Below are 16,159 nucleotides of genomic sequence, written 5' to 3'. Positions count from 1 at the left end.
AAACTCCCACATCTGACAAGAAGTACATATCACTGCAAAGACCATCTTTGCTCCTTCACGATCTACAGACCCAGAAAATAATACCGTCTTATTCCTCTACAAACACTGACCCAGGTTAAATTAATAGCTGTGGCTTATATTTTAAGTTTAATCAAGCGACTTCTCTCCAAAAATAAATAATCAAGAAAGAACCCACTGTACTCACTAATACAGCATGTCCATAGGGTGTGTAGTTACATCTTTGATTTCTTAATACTACTAATCTGCACCTCCCCCACCACTATCCTTGGTAATGGAAGTTGACCACTGTTTGTACAAGCTTGAAATGCCAAGTTTTCCTGATTCTAAGCAACATCTTTGACTTTCATAGCATTCTCTTGTTCCTGTTTCAGGAATTCATGGATGACAGCAGGAAAGCAATGCGTTCAGGTGGGCGTGGAGCAGAGATGAAATCAATGGTAGGTGCCAGTGAAGAGTCGGCCATCCTCCAGGAATTTCACTGTTACTATCTGTCTCTTTCTATCTTTGTAGACTGGTCTCACTCTGGTGAAGTCTTTGCTTTGTGTATCACTCAAGATGTCTTGCTGTTTCTGTTTCTTTATTTGCCAATCAACTGGATAGGAGAATTACTTTGCTTGTTTCGTGCTCAGTCTGTAGTAGCAGTTAGCAGAAACTGTGGACCATAGCAGTTAGACTTTTGGAAATGTGCATATCCTACACAGTCTCTGATTATGGCACACAGTAAGGAAGTGAAGACTTTTTTTCTAACCAAATATGCAAATTGATTCTTGTGACATACATTGTCTTCACTATTAATAGCCTTCCCTGCACAATGTGTTATTTCCAACATCATATGCTGACCCAATATTACTTTCTGTAATCAGCTAGAGAGAGACTTTTTCAAAGAGGCATACTCCCGCTATCAGCTGTACCTCCCTGGCATGTTTTTGCCATGCAGCGTGGGATCCGGTAGCCTTATCAAGACCTAGCAATAAAGTTAAACAAGTAGGTGATTCTAGATGCATCAGTGCTGAGTGTGGGTTGAACCTTATTCATGCAGATTGACAAATGCTACACTTCGTAAGGAGTTCACTGCTGGTAATATATCTCCTAGTTTTAATTGGCACAAGTGTTCTTTGTCACTTAAGATAGATTTAATCAGGTTCAATTATCTCCAGGATACACAAAACACAGCATGTAATGCTTGCAAGCAGGATGTTTTGTGATCTGGGTTTGATTTCATTTTGTAAGCTTTTGTTAGATATAACACTGTGTGCAGGTAACTGCAAATTTTCAAATGTCTGGAATGACAACGCAAGATCGTATTGTCGTCTTTGGACAAAGTTGTTACCTTCAAATGATGACACTTTAAAATCTCTCTGTGGATGTTTCTCATCACTAAACAGTTACAATGGAATTGTCGATTTATTCTGGAACTGTGCAATAACTGAGCTACATTTCCTTTGCTTGTTTGAGCCAGCTTTCACATTTTTACAGTATTGTTTTTGTGTTGCAAGTGAAGCAGCAAATTTGTTTCCATCCCCCCTTGACATTTTTTTCTTTAACATTTCAGCTTTTATATTGCATGTTACTGTGTTGTGCATAAGGTTTTGTGCACAGATTTATGCTCTGTGCAAGTATCCCTGTTTTGTTGGCTTGTTTTAAAATACATCTGCAGACAAAAGCAACTTGCTTGAGTATTTGATAAATTATTTCTTGAAGAAAGGACAACTTGCATATATAAAGTATCTTCCAATTATTTGTACCATCCAAATGCCTGACAGCCAATGAAGTAATTTTGAATTTTGATCACTGTTGTTTGGGAAACGTGTCAGGCAGTTTGTGTCTGACCAGAAACAGGGATGTAGAAGTGGCCAGTTTTAGTGGCATTTGTTAATGGATACATTTTAGCTAGAATTCGTATGCTTTTCAAAATAGTATCAAGTCTACCCGAGAGAATAGTTGGGGACTGGGTTTAACTTATTTCCCAATGGATTGTGACTTTCACAGTGTAGCACTCCCTCAGCACTGCACTAAAGCACAAGCCTCTATTTTAGTCATAGAGTCCTAGAAATGTATAGCACGGAAGCAGGCCCTTTGGTCCAACTCGTCCATACTGACCAGATATCCTAAACTAATGTATTCCCATTTTCCAACACTTGACCCTTATCCATCTAAACCCTTTCTATACGTATACCCTCCAGATGCCTTTTAACTGTTGTAAATGTTGCAGCCTCCACCACTTCCTCTGGCAACTCATTCCATACACGCACCGCCGACTACATGAAAAAGTTTCCCCTTAGGTTTTTTAGGTTTTAAACTTTTCCCCTCTCACCCTAAACCTATGCCCTCTAGTTCTGGACTGTCCCACAGGATTGAACACACAACATTACAATTCTGAAGCAGAGTTCTATCAACTACCGCATGATGGTCTAAATTTCTATAGTTACTCATACTGCCTATTGTTCTCCATCTAACACTCTTGATTTCAGCCTGTCCAATAACGTACTGTTGGTATTGGAGTGCTCAGTTCCCAACATCAGTGAATGTTGAAATATCCTTATCATTGGCAAATTGATGCAGGAACATCAACATTGATGTAGATCAATGTGGGTTACGCTTTTACAGTAAAGTGAAGTCTCTGCCTGATCAGTAGTGTTCAGTGATTTCCTTTAGGCAGGTAGTTCCTTCAGGTAATTCTCAATGAATGGTTGTGAAGCAATTGCAGAAGACTAATCAATAAATTGAAAGCTTGCCAATCGAACAAAGTGACAATCTACTCCATTGAGGGGCAACTGAATGGCTGGCGAGATATAGGATATCACTTATCAAATTTGTAATTTAAATATTGGCAGATCTGAGTCCTTCAGTGACCGAAATGTATCGCTTTCATATTGAGGGGAATAGTTTGTATGTTTTGTCTTTACATGTGAGAAACGTTGTAGAGGAAAAGCTGTAAAGTGTTTTAAGACATCCAATGGTGATGGAAATCATTATATAAATGCAAGTTCCCCTTCTTCAGCATATTCTAAAAACAATAAGGATTAGGATTGTATATTTGATTTTGCATTGTTTCAAAGGGTCAAACTCTACAGGCTTCATTACCTTATTCCTAATAAAAACAAGTAAATTATAATTGTGCAAATAATTGATCTGACTGTTCAAGTGAATAAAATGCTGGCATATAGCTAAAGGCAATCTAGGAGAAAGTGAGGACTGCAGATGCTAGAGATCAGAATTGAGAGTGTGGTGCTGAAAAACCACAGCAGGAGAATCAACATTTCGGGCATAAGCCCTTCATCCTGATTAAGGGCTAATGCCTGAAATGTCGATTCTTCTGCTCCTCAGATGCTGCCTGACCTGTTGTGCTTTTCCAGCACCAAACTGACAGCTAAATGGAAGCCACATGTATAATTTAAAATAAACGTCCCATCATCTTTGAGAACAGAAACAAAAATGTATTGATATCCAAATTACCTGGAGTGGCTTGCAAAAATGCTTTAAAACTTTGTGAAGTCTATAATTGAAGTAAGATGCACTTAAGATTTTAACTTATGATTAAATAAGCCAAAAGTAAAAGGGATACTTGAACTTCAAGCAAAAACCAATATTAATATTTGGTTCATGTGGTCTGAGATTGCACTGTACTACTGTTTGTTTCTTCTAGACCTCTGGAGATGACAACGCTTGATTATGGCAAATCGCTGGAAAATAGCGGGTAAAACAACACAGGGCTTTACAAATTGCATTTTTGTGTGAATCCCTAATAACCTCTAAGGGGCAGGGGAGTACAACAGATCACAAATGTGCTTTTTTTTAAAAGAAAAAAAATTTAAAACTTGCTTGTAAGATTTTTATTTTATTTCTAACAGAAATATTGCCAATTTGCATAAATATGGAACCTGTTGAAAGCAAGTTTGGTTTTAGTTGCCTGGCCTAAAAAAATCATGTAACTAAATAATGCTCAACTATCCAATCTCTTATGGATGAATCTTTTGTAACACTATAGACACTATATATTATGCTTTGTAGGTATTATAAACATGTGCTTGTATTCTTTATATGTATTTCTTGCAGAATATTTTGTAAAACAGCAGCGCAGCAGTGCTGATTATTATGAATGGCATAATGATATTGTAAATAGCCTCTCTTACGGCTGTGCAGCTTTTCTGTCCTGTTGCTACATTCCTAATGGAATTACTGTACTAAAAAGCTCAGGATAAAAATGTCATCTTTTTCAGGAACTTGTCAGGCAAGCTAGTAGAACTGTAGGATCATTTAAAGTGGGCAGGTGACTTAATGCAAAACTAGAGTCAAAGTAGCATGTGCATAAACTTCGCTTGAATGGAGTGAAATGTGGCAATAATTTTCCAATGTGCAACTTCTTAAAACCACCGCATGTTTCCCTAACTAGGGTTCCTCCAGCGTGTATGGATGACCAGCAAGCTCTGGAAGTTCATTATTTAGCCTCAGTCGCATGAGCTGGCCTGAGAAGATTTGCTCCCATTCCCTCCAAATCAGTGAAGTGAAAGTTGCTCAGGGTTTTGATGCATGGTTGTCATCAGGATTTCCCTAAGAAATGCATTACAGGGATGCTGACTAGAGTTAGAGCTGTGGTGATGCATCTTGCCACAGTAACTATGCACTGATGTTCATAAGTTCCCATATGAACAACCTGTTTTAGCTGGGTGTAATGCAGGAGATTGTCTGCCTACGGAACGCTGGGGAAGAAGAAAATTGGTAGATCAAACTGAAGAAATTTAATTATAAGGTTTAGGGCCATCTTCATTGGAGAAATCTTTTTTCACTATTTTTAAGTAGATTTTACACATTGTAACGCAGGGAAAGGTCACATGTGGTTATTGGGTTTAGGGCGAATTAGTTGGCCATGTTGGTTGTGGAGTGATGACCATGCTCACCAACATAGATGAACTGGCCAACCAATAAGTGGATGTTGACATTAGATGGCATTTACGTTCTCGCATTCTATGAAGTATTTTGCTATTTGGAGTCATGCAGTAAAATATTCCTAAAGGTTTGACAAACCCTACTATCACTAAGTTCAACTATGTAGAACTTCCAGGTCTTTGTGTTTCTCTTGCACTGTCAGAGTTACTTTTTCTGTAAATAAGGCTTTGAGACTGGCAGTGGAGCTAACCAGGAGTTAAATCTGGTTTAATTTGTTAAATCTGAGCATCAAGGTTAAACAGACTCAGTCCCCACTTCCTTGAGCTTTGAGTGAGGAAAGTGGCCTCTTTGCTACATAATTGATAGGAGGTAGATATCTTTGATGGCTTTCTTTCAATTTCGATTAGATTCCTTACAGTGTGGAAACGAGCCTTTCAGCCCTACCAGTCCACACTGACCCTCTGAAGAGCAACCCATCCAGACCCATTTCCCTCTGACTAATTAACCTAACACTAAAGGCAGTTTAGCATGGCCAATTCACCTGACCTGCACATCTTTGGACTGTGGGAGGAAACCAAACCTGGAGGAAACCCATGCAGAAAAGGGGAGAATGTGCAAACTCCATACAGACAGTTGTCCAAGGCTGGATTTGAACCTGGAACGCTGGTGCTGTGAGGCAGCAGTGCTAACCACTGAGCCACCATGCTGCCATGTCGCCCATTTTGGGCAATGGGATCATATGGGTCTGTAAATTTTGTCCTCTGGTTTTAATTCCAGCCATTTCATAACTGTTAGTACATTCTTTTTTTTTCTCCATCTTGCTATGCTAAGTGTCTGATGTTACTTCTGCCAGCATTGCCAGTTTTACTGAAGCATTAGAGAGCTACAGTCAAGTTATATGGTGAGGTTTGTTATTATGGATGAATTATGAGCTAGGTGAATTTAAAGGCAAATTAGTTTGTCTTGTTAATTCCTCCTAATTTTAGTTAGTGATTCAAATCTAAAAATTGGCTCCTGGTAAATTAAAAAAAAATATAAAGTGAACTATAAGCATCCATGTACAAATGTAGGCATTAGAAAACCAACAATTATTACTTTCAAATGTAATAAGGTTTTGATTAGTTGCTGATTTCACTGTTAATAAGCCAAGAATGGAGAATTAGACCCCTTTGAGCCTACTCTACATCCAATATAATTATGGTAGATTCATCATGATCTCAGCTTCACCTTTCTGGCTGCCTTCCATAATCCTTGACTTTTATGTCAATCACAAATCCATCTAACTTTGCCTTAAACAAATTCGCTGAAAGAAAATTATCTGCTTTGTTGAGAGGAGAACTCCACACTGTGGCACCTGATTCAAATCTCTGCCATAAGAGAAACATCATCATGTTAGCCTCTCTGAGAAGTCCCTCAGGATCTTGAAAAATTCAGTATGATCTTCTTAAGATCTTTCATTCATCTTAACACCAGTCGGTAAATATTAAATGTGCCCAACCTTTCATTAGAAGATAATCCCTTCATCCCAAGGATGAGAGAAGTGAACCAGCTGTGAGTGTCTTTTAGTATAACTATTATCTTTTTGCAAAAAAGGCCAAAACTGTACATAGTACACCAGATCTGGTTTTCCCAAGAGCCTCTGTAACAAAAGATAATGGGGTAAAATTTGAACAACACGTTTGGGGAGTCAGGTATGTACAGTCTTTCTTGGGCCATGACACAATCAGAACTTTTTCAATTTTCGGGTTTTAAAGGACCAAAACTGAGTTTCATTACAAGTTTCCGATTGGAAGCTTTTTTCTAAAAAAATAAAAGTTGCACAGTGGAGAATTCCCAGTTTACATTGGTGAGTTGCCATTTCAAATAAATACACTAGTAGTAAGGCCAAGTTTAGGTGAGAACTAACCTGCAGCTACAGCCAATGAAGTATTTTATACTCTTCTTAGTTACCCAGTCCACCTTTGCTATCTTTTGCCATTTTAAATACAGTAATTTGTCATGTAACGGTAAGTCTTCTATGTGTAAAACCATCTAGAACATGCTATTGAACCAAATAGTTGGAAATTGCTCAGGGTGAAAGATATGTTCAGTGTCCCAATGGCAGATTCTGTCAACAGAATTCACGTGTTATATACACATTGTTTTACTCATTGGCTGGAAAGGTGTCTTGTATAATGAAACATTTACTTGCCCTCCACTTGAAGCTTTAACATCATGCAGTTCAATTCATGTATCACTTTATAATATTTGTATATTAAATTTTTTAATAAAAGCAGTTTGTATCATTGGCTGAGCTCAATGACTCTTCATTGTGTGCAAACCATTATATTTAATTTTGACAGTAGCACCATTTCTTTTTCTCTTGCAAAAGTCTTGTATTCTTTCCAACAGTTAATGATTGTAGTGAGGTACTGGACATGTAAATACATGGAGATCAATACCTAGTGTTTTAAAAGGATGACAAATTGAATCCAGGCAATTATAATCCTTGTAACCGGAGCAAAGTAATTTAGAATATTTAGCACTGATATAGGATTGCTCAGCCACTTGACTTTTGAGATGAGCTTTATGAATGCAGTGGAATGCATCTTCTCTTTCAATATTTTAGTGTAAGTTAATAGTTGATAGGGTCTGACAACTGGCAAAATGACATTGAAGGGTGCATACTTAAAACAGACTTGAATTGTTGTATAAAATAGTCTGCATTCATGTGGAATTTAGTATTCTATATTTATCTTCTTTAATGGGTCTGTTGGTGATCCTTTCCAAAATCTTTAACGCCTCAGTCAATAGTTTTATAGTTTATTTTCCCCAAACCTATCCATTTTATTGATGCTACCCCAAATAGTTTTTGTTTATTTATTTGAGTTTTGTCTAGATTTTGTTGACTTGTTCTGAAGGGAGAAAATCTTGATTGACTGTACACTTATGATCTATTATTCCCACCTTGGTTTACTCACAACCTTTAACTCCAGTCTAACATTTGGAAGGCAGCTAATATTCAATTACCTTTGGCAATTATCCTGTTCTAGCTGAGGATCCAGCAGCAATTATTTTTATAATGCTCTGTGTTCAAACAACTGAGGAATGGCTTCACAGTTCAATTTAGCTTGGCCCATGTGATAAATAGCTACCAAGAAATGAAAGTCTTTAAATTTTATGTATTGTGATCCTTTGTCATTTTGGGGATTGAAGATTTGTTATTATTTGTTCAAGGGAGTGTGAGCATCACTGACTAGGCCATCTTTTATTGCACATACCTAATTGCCCTGAAGTGGGGTGGGTGAATAGTTAAGATGTTTCTCACCCATGCAGTCAACTTCAATTAACATTATGTTTCATCCACACCCATAATTCACAGATCCTAAACAATTTGACTTGTTCCCTCAATAAAAAAAATCTAACTTTGCTTTTGGAATAAAACATTTATCCTTTGCATCCATTTGCTAATCAAACTTCATGCACAGTTCATTTTAATGATCAAATTACTCCCCATGTTTTGAAGTTGTCATGATTCACATTTGCATGCAGCAAGAAATGATAATTTATTGTTTCAAAAGCATGCAGTGAGATGAAACATCATTATAGGCCTTGGAACAGTCTGAGGTAATGCTGCTTTATTCACAGTAGTCTCTAATCAGATTTAATGGAGCACTTGGCAGACGTATTTAAATGCATGTACAAAACATTTCCCACTGGCTTCAGCAGCCGGTGACGTCAGGTAGGAGTGATTTGAAGGAAATTTTAATCTCTGTACTAATACTCAGTAATTAACAGGCAGTGCATTTGATTGTTCGAGATCTTGAATTCAAATTTAGTGATTTAAACTTTTGTCATTGTATTATAATTGCTGCTGATATAAATTTCATGTTTGAAGGCTTTTTTTTCAATGCTTCACTGAGGAGATCAGCATTATCTTTCCAGAATGATTGCTGCTACTATTCTACACAGCCCCATAATAGTCTGGTTCAAGTGAAAGGTTTTGAAACTCTGTGGGTGAAAAATTGTCCCACATGGTGCCTCTGTTTCTCTGCCATGTACCATCAGCTGTTTCCTGCATAGTCCGCATGATGCTCTGGCAGACCATAACACTATAAAGATCATTGGCATTACAGCCATAACAGCCCAAATGATGCCAAGTGTGGTCAACACATGCTGACAGAATATGCATTTAAAAACTCCTGAAGTAACAAGCTGTCGGAAGTGGAGTGAGTGAACAATTCAGATGTTTCTAACTTATGCAGTCAACCCTGACCCTGAATCTTTGAAAGGGCAACTCAGTTTTCAGGCAAGCTGTCTTTAAAAAAAAACATATTATAAAACCAAGGTAAGAGAAACAAATCAAACATTTCAGGCCTGAAAATGTTTTATCAGGTATTTCTGACCAGTTTTGATTAAAGCAGTTTTTATGGTAGCACTGCTGTAAGTTGATGGAGATGTTTTTGAGATATTTGCAGCACATAGTAAGGGCAGAAGGTCAAGTGCCTTACACTAGAATGGGAGCATCTCATGCAATATCAGTTAATCTATGACATGAGCAAGACATTGGAGACACTAAACCCAACCCAGATGCTGCATGTGGGAAGTTCTGCATGGAGGGAGGAAAAGTGTTTTCTGTAATGTCCTACCCAGAAGTGTTGTTTTGGGAGTACCCCTGCGACTTAGTCGTGAGCCAGAAACAGTGCTTGAAGAGGCTATGTGTCACTAAGGAAAGTGACATGGAGTTGTGCTCCCTCCATCGCACCATGTTGGTGCTTGAAATCGAAGGATGGACAGCCCTCGGTGTAGCATTGTCATTCTATACCAGGAGATCCTTCCTGGGGAAGCAGGTGAAATCAGAAACTGCTTGCCTTTCGCTATTGTTAAAGATGCCTCAAAGAGCTCACAAAGGTGCTGTGTGGAGGACATTCTTGTCAAGGTCAAGAGCAGCAGGAAGAAGGGACATGCTAGTTTTTTTAAGAGCCTGCATTCTGGTGGATCAGGGTTATGTTGATTCCATACGCACGGCTCTGTGGGGCCCACACATTCAGAAAGCAATGACAGGAACCCCAATGTGAAATTGTGAATGACCACAGTAAAGTCAGAAAGTTCATCTTGGTGGTTGTTCATCCTGGAAGCATAAAATGCTGCACTGGGTCTACACCAGTTCACACACGTTCAGGCCTTCAATATCCACCAATGAATGGCTGCTCGGAGATGAGGACAATCCCATCTGCGTATGGCCGACGATACCCTTCTGCCACACCAATTCAGGGGGATCTTAGGAACCATGGAACTGCTCACAACACTGGAGTAAGCCATCATCTCTTCAAATAATACTTCCCCTGCCTAGGTTGATTGTTTGGCAAGGAGTGTTGGGTACCTTCTTAATATGCCCCAGAACGGTTGTGTCTGTGGTGAATTGCTGCATTTTGTACATCCTACCTTCCCTGAGAGCCTTTAAGTCCTTTTTACGATCTGGGGCTCACCTTGAGATGGAAGGTGAAGATTTCATATCCACCCCATTCACCTGAATGGAGCAAGAAGGACCACATTGTGAGATTTCACTTGAATCTGCATATGGATGTATGAAATACAAGTAGAATACACCATTCACCCTCTCAAGTGTGTTCCACCATTCAGTAAGATCATGAATGATCTATTTGTGTTTCAATTTCCATATTCCATTATGGGCGGCACGGTGGCACAGTGGTTAGCACTGCTGCCTCACAGCGCCTGAGACCCGGGTTCAATTCCCGACTCAGGCGACTGACTGTGTGGAGTTTGCACATTCTCCCCGTGTCTGCATGGGTTTCCTCCGGGTGCTCCGGTTTCCTCCCACAGTCCAAAGATGTGCGGGTCAGGTGAATTGGCCATGCTAAATTGCCCGTAGTGTTAGGTAAGGGGTAAATGTAGGGGTATGGGTGGGTTGCGCTTCGGCGGGTCGGTGTGGACTTGTTGGGCCGAAGGGCCTGTTTCCACACTGTAAGTAATCTAATCTAAAAAAATTCCCATCTACTCCCAATAACCATTGATTCCCCTGCCTAATTAAAATCAATCTCTATTTTAAAATGTTCAATGAATCCACATCCACCACCTTCTGAGGCAGGTTCCAAAGTAGCACCATGTCTGAGAGGAAAATGATTTTCATCTCTGTCCTAAAAGGATGACTCCTAATTGTAAAACAGTGCCCCCTAGGCTGGATTCACCCACAAGAAAAAACACCCTTTCCACATCCTGTGTTTTGTGACCATTCCAATTCATATATGAAATACAGTCTGTCATACCTATCCTCATTGATACCCAGGATGAGTGTGTGGTCTAATCTGGTAAACTTCCTTCGGATTGCTTCACAAGGATGATTTCTTAAATAAGGAGACTAAAATTGCACATAGTATTAGCAATGTATTATCATCAATGTCCTGTGTAACTGAAGCATAATATACTCACACTCATATTCATTATTACGACAGGAAATGAATAACATCACACTAGCTGCTTTGATTATGTGCTGAATCTGTATATTAACTTTTTGTAACGTATGCACAAAAACACAGAGATCTCTCCGCACCTTGGACTTCCACAGTTATTCTTCAGGTGAAAGCCCTATTTACACAGAATCTTTGTTTTCTGCTAGCTAACCTTTTATCCATACTACTACCTGTTTCTTTATTTGAAATTAGTGTTATTGTCATTCATTGAAGTATTAAGCTACTCTGATTCCAATACACTTGCTTGTTATTGATATCTTCAAGAAGCATAGTTAATGCAATGAATCAGCACTGTGCTTATCAATATTTGTTCCCATCTCAGTAGGATTTCTAGATTATTCCATGCTGCTGCTTCTTGATTGTCAGCAACTTACTGTGCACAGTTTCAAACTGCCACATTACTTTTGCCCATGTTTCACTGAAACCTCACATTTTCAAGGCTACAAGTGCCTGTAGCTCCACTGTCTGTACATAAAAAGAGACCTGCAGTTATATATCATCTTTTATAAACATCCCAAAGTGCTTTACAACTAATGAAACACTTCTTTTAAAAAAAAAAGTGGCTATTATTGTACAAAACCCAGAAGCAAATTTACACTCCTTCAGAAGCATATCAGCAATGTAGTAATAAACAGGTCCATTTTAGGTCAGGTGATTGAGAAGTAAGTATGATCAGAATGCATGATCTTCAAGTATGCATTACAAAGTGTTAAGATAACTTCATTACTGAAATTCTGTATGCAATTTTAACTTCCATCTATTCTATTGCATTCAACACATCTACAACATAGAAGGCTAGGAAGTGCAAAATGTAGCAAATCACCACACGGGCAACCCTTCTGGACCGTATGGAGAAGATGCCCACCATTCCTTGCCAAACAATCAATCTAGGCTACAACATGCCTACAGAGTGACTTAAATGGAATGGGTGTTCTACCCCTCAGTATGGATCCACCTTTCCCAACCTAGAATTCATATCAGAGTCCCAAGTGCAAATTCCCCAGCCAACATGAATCAACAAGCACCTGCAGAAAAATCTTTTACTCAGCAACTTTAACCAGCAAAATGTCAATTATAGAAAAGGAAACTTCACCCTACTGCATTTACTTAGTCATCATTTTACGAGTGTCCTTGATTACCCTTCTGTTCCTATGCAATGCTCCACTACAATTTTAACATGGCTGCTAACTTTCACTGGGAGGGACTGGAAATGTACTTCCAGGACACCCTTGAGCAATCTCTGGGCTCTGTTTCAGATTTCACCTCATCGTGAGAGGCAACAGCTGTGTTGGGAGCATGAACGCTGTTAACTTGGAATGATAACTGGTTCATGCTTCATGGTGACACTGGTGCTGCTATGGGGGAAAAGCCTCAGCAATCCTAATGATCTGCTGAAGTGTGGAATGCTCTAAAAAACAGCTTCGGGATCCATAGTTGTACCAATCTGAGGCTTGGTGAAATCCTGTTATCTCTCCACTTGTGTCAACAATACCTCTAATATCCTGTGACTGAGTTGAAGAACACAGTCCCATGGTTGAGATACCTATCAGCCTGAACTTTTGCAATAATAAGACAAGGGGTAACAGATTTAAAATAGAGATGAGAAATTTTTCTCTCAAAGGCTTGTGAATCTGCAGAATTCATTTCCAAGAGTGTGATAGATGCTGGGACATTAAGTAAATTTTAAGGAGGAGATAGATTTTTAATTACTAATGAGTTGAAGGCTCATGAAGAGAGGCAGGAAAGTGGAGTTGAGGCTGGGATGAGCTCAGCCGTGATCGTATTAAATGTCAGAGCAGGCTCGAGGGGCTGAAGTGGCTACTCCTGCTCCTTGTTCTTATCTTCTGATGGTTATCCAACAGCCTTCCCTCCCTCAATACAGGTTCCATTTCATAAGGAATTTTTTTTTAACCAAAGAAGGAGGTGTGGACCATATAGTTTGCTTAGAAAGCTGTCCGACTTATGTGGTGCGTGAAGCTGCTGGCAGTATTACAGAAATACAGCATAGGATCCGCTGAGGTCATGCTGGTATTTTTTAAAAGTGAGATAGGGGCATCAAAACTATGTATTCCCAACTTCTATCAGACTTACTGTGTATACCAGTCTTTGATCTCCCTCAATGTATGAATACAATTTCAAACCCTGTACAAACTGGATCACACTTGGATTTAAAAATGCCTAGAAATGGCATGAGACCCTAAAATAATGCTTCTTTAAATCATCATTAAATAGAGCTGTTCTGTGTGTGCGAGAGGCTGGAAAGTATTGCTGTCTCTCCTGGGCTGTAGCATAACCAATGCATTTGTAAATGTCATCCATTATACAGGGTTGCTGTTCCTTTCTATTCATTACTTTTAAAATTGAAATGCTACTACCCGTTTCTTTATTTGAAATTAGTGTTAGTGTCATTCATTGAAGGATGAAGCTGCTCTGATTCCAATACACTCTTGCTTGTTATTGATATCTTCAAGAAGCATAGTTAATGCAATGATTCAGCACCGTGCTTACCAATATTTGTTCCCAGCTCAGTAGGATTTCTAGATTATTCCATGCTGCTTTTTCTTGATTGTCAACAACTTACTGTGCCCAGTTTCAAACTGCCACATTTACTTTTGCCCATGTTTCACTGAAACCTCACATTTTCAAGGCTACAAGTGCCTGTAGCTCCACTGTCTGTACATAAAAAGAGACTTGCACTTATATAACATCTTATAAACTCAAGACATCTCAACATGCTTTATAGCCAATGATAAACTTCTTAAAAAAATGGTGGCTGTTGCTGTATTGTATAAAACCCGGAAGCAAATTTACACTCAGATCCATATCAACAATGGGGTAATAAACAGGTCCATTTTAGGTAAGGTGATTGAGAAATAAGTATAATCAGTATGCATGATCTTCAAGTATGCATTACAAAATTTTAATATAACTTCATTATTGAAATTCTATGCAATTTTAATTCCCATCTAATCTATTTCATTGAACACATTGCACGTATGAAACAATTAACCAGATGTGCCTTAGATCCATCATAAAGATTCTCTACCAGTTTCTTCCATTAGGAAGTACGAACTCGGATGCTCAATTTCTTCACAGTACTATATGGACTCACTGGTTCCTAAATTTGCTTTTCTTTGCCAAGTGTCATTGATTACTCATTAAATCATTAAAATTGCCAGCTTTCTGTCAGCACCAGAATTACATTGTTAGGTCCCCTGCTCTGGGGTAAGCTGCTCCAAATTTCCACTTGAATCTAAAACCGAGGGGTTGGACTGGCTTCCATTTGTCCAATGCACTTTCTAATTTTGTGCATCCAGCAGGTTTTCTATTTCATCCCAGCAGCAAGGGACAGGATAAAAGGATAGAAGAGCACGGAGTTGCCAAATTCTATCGAGGCAATTAGAGATTTTTAAAGAAATCTTGTGGATCAATATTATCTTGTTTTTTTTGATTTTCCAAAGTGGCTGGTCAATAAAGGTAAGCTAATTAAGGCTGTAAGGTTATGATGCACAATTGAATTTACCAATTTTTTTAACCCCTCATTTGGAGATTAAGTCTTCTGGACATAGTCACCTTTCATTCTCAGCTCAAATGTTTACAGGCCTGAGGTACTCACTGTCTCCTTATGAGACTGTCCCTCCATACTGGTATCAGCCTAGTGAACCTTCTCTGGATGAGCTCCAATGTCAGTATACCTTTCCTTAGATAAGGGACCTAAAATTGTTATCAGTATTCTAGCTCCACTCTGCATAGTGCCTTGTACAGTTTTAGCAAAATCTTCTCAGTTTTGCACTCCATTCCCTTTGAAATAAATACCAACATTCCATTTGCCCTCCCTATTACCCACTGAACTTGTTTGTGAGCTTTTTTAATTCATGGATAGGAACTTCCAAATCTCTCTGATCTGTAGCTTTCTGCAGTCTTTCTCTATTTAAGTAATATTCATCTCCTCAATACTTCCTGCCTCCCTTTTACCACAATATACTACATCCGCCAAGTTTTTGCCCACTTTCATAACCTGCCTGTATCCCTCAGCAGATTCTTTGTATTATCCTCACCACTTGCCTTCCCATCTATTTTTGAATCATCTGCAAACTTGTCTGTAGCACATTGCCTCATCCATATCATTAATATATATTGTCAATAATTATGGCCCCAGCACTGGTCCCTGTGCCACACCACTAGTTAGTTTCCCAACCTGAAAATGTCCCCTTTATTATTACTCTCTGTCTTTTATTAGTTAGCCAATCCTCTTTCCATGTCAACACAATACCTAAAATACAATGGATTCTTATCATGTAAGCAAATGTGGTGGCTTATCAAAAGATTTCTCAAAATTCAAATATCTTGCATTCACTGCTTCCCTTTTGTCCTGCTTGCTACCTATTCAAAGAATTCTAGTAAATTTTTCAGGCATGAATTCCCCTCTGTGAAGCCATGCTGACACTGCCTGATCATGTTATGTATATCAAAATGCTCTGCTATTACATCCCTCAGAATAAGACTCTAATATCTTCCCAACAGTAGAGGTTAATCTAATTGGCCTACAGTTACTGGTTTTTGATTTCTTTCTTTTTCTAAGTAAAGATGTTACATTGACAGGTTTACGATTCTCTGGGATTTTTCCATAATCTAAAGTTCCTGGAAGATGACTGTCAGTGCATCCACTATCTCTGTAGCTACCTCCTTTAAGTCTAAAGATGCATTCCACCAAGTTCAGGGGATTTACCAGTCTTCAGCCCCATTTTGTTCCTAGCACTTTTCTTTTGTGATAGTTATTG

General features: G+C 38.7%; 1 protein-coding gene across 1 annotated transcript in view; it reads left to right on the top strand.

The window, feature by feature from the left end:
• Positions 1 to 7,193, top strand: part of LOC132824554 (choline transporter-like protein 1) — a 74,041-nt gene extending 66,848 nt beyond the window's left edge. The window contains exons 16-17 of the mRNA XM_060839180.1: positions 393 to 458; positions 3,668 to 7,193. Coding sequence (XP_060695163.1) covers positions 393 to 458; positions 3,668 to 3,691 — 90 coding nt within the window. The 3' untranslated portion in view covers positions 3,692 to 7,193. The remainder of the gene's footprint in view (positions 1 to 392; positions 459 to 3,667) is intronic.
• The last annotated feature ends 8,966 nt before the right edge of the window (positions 7,194 to 16,159 follow it).

The sequence above is a fragment of the Hemiscyllium ocellatum genome, chromosome 2, assembly GCF_020745735.1.
Source record: "Hemiscyllium ocellatum isolate sHemOce1 chromosome 2, sHemOce1.pat.X.cur, whole genome shotgun sequence".
Taxonomy (NCBI): Eukaryota; Metazoa; Chordata; class Chondrichthyes; order Orectolobiformes; family Hemiscylliidae; genus Hemiscyllium; species Hemiscyllium ocellatum.
Note: the sequence above shows the minus strand (reverse complement) of the source record. Positions and strands in the feature narration are given on the sequence as shown.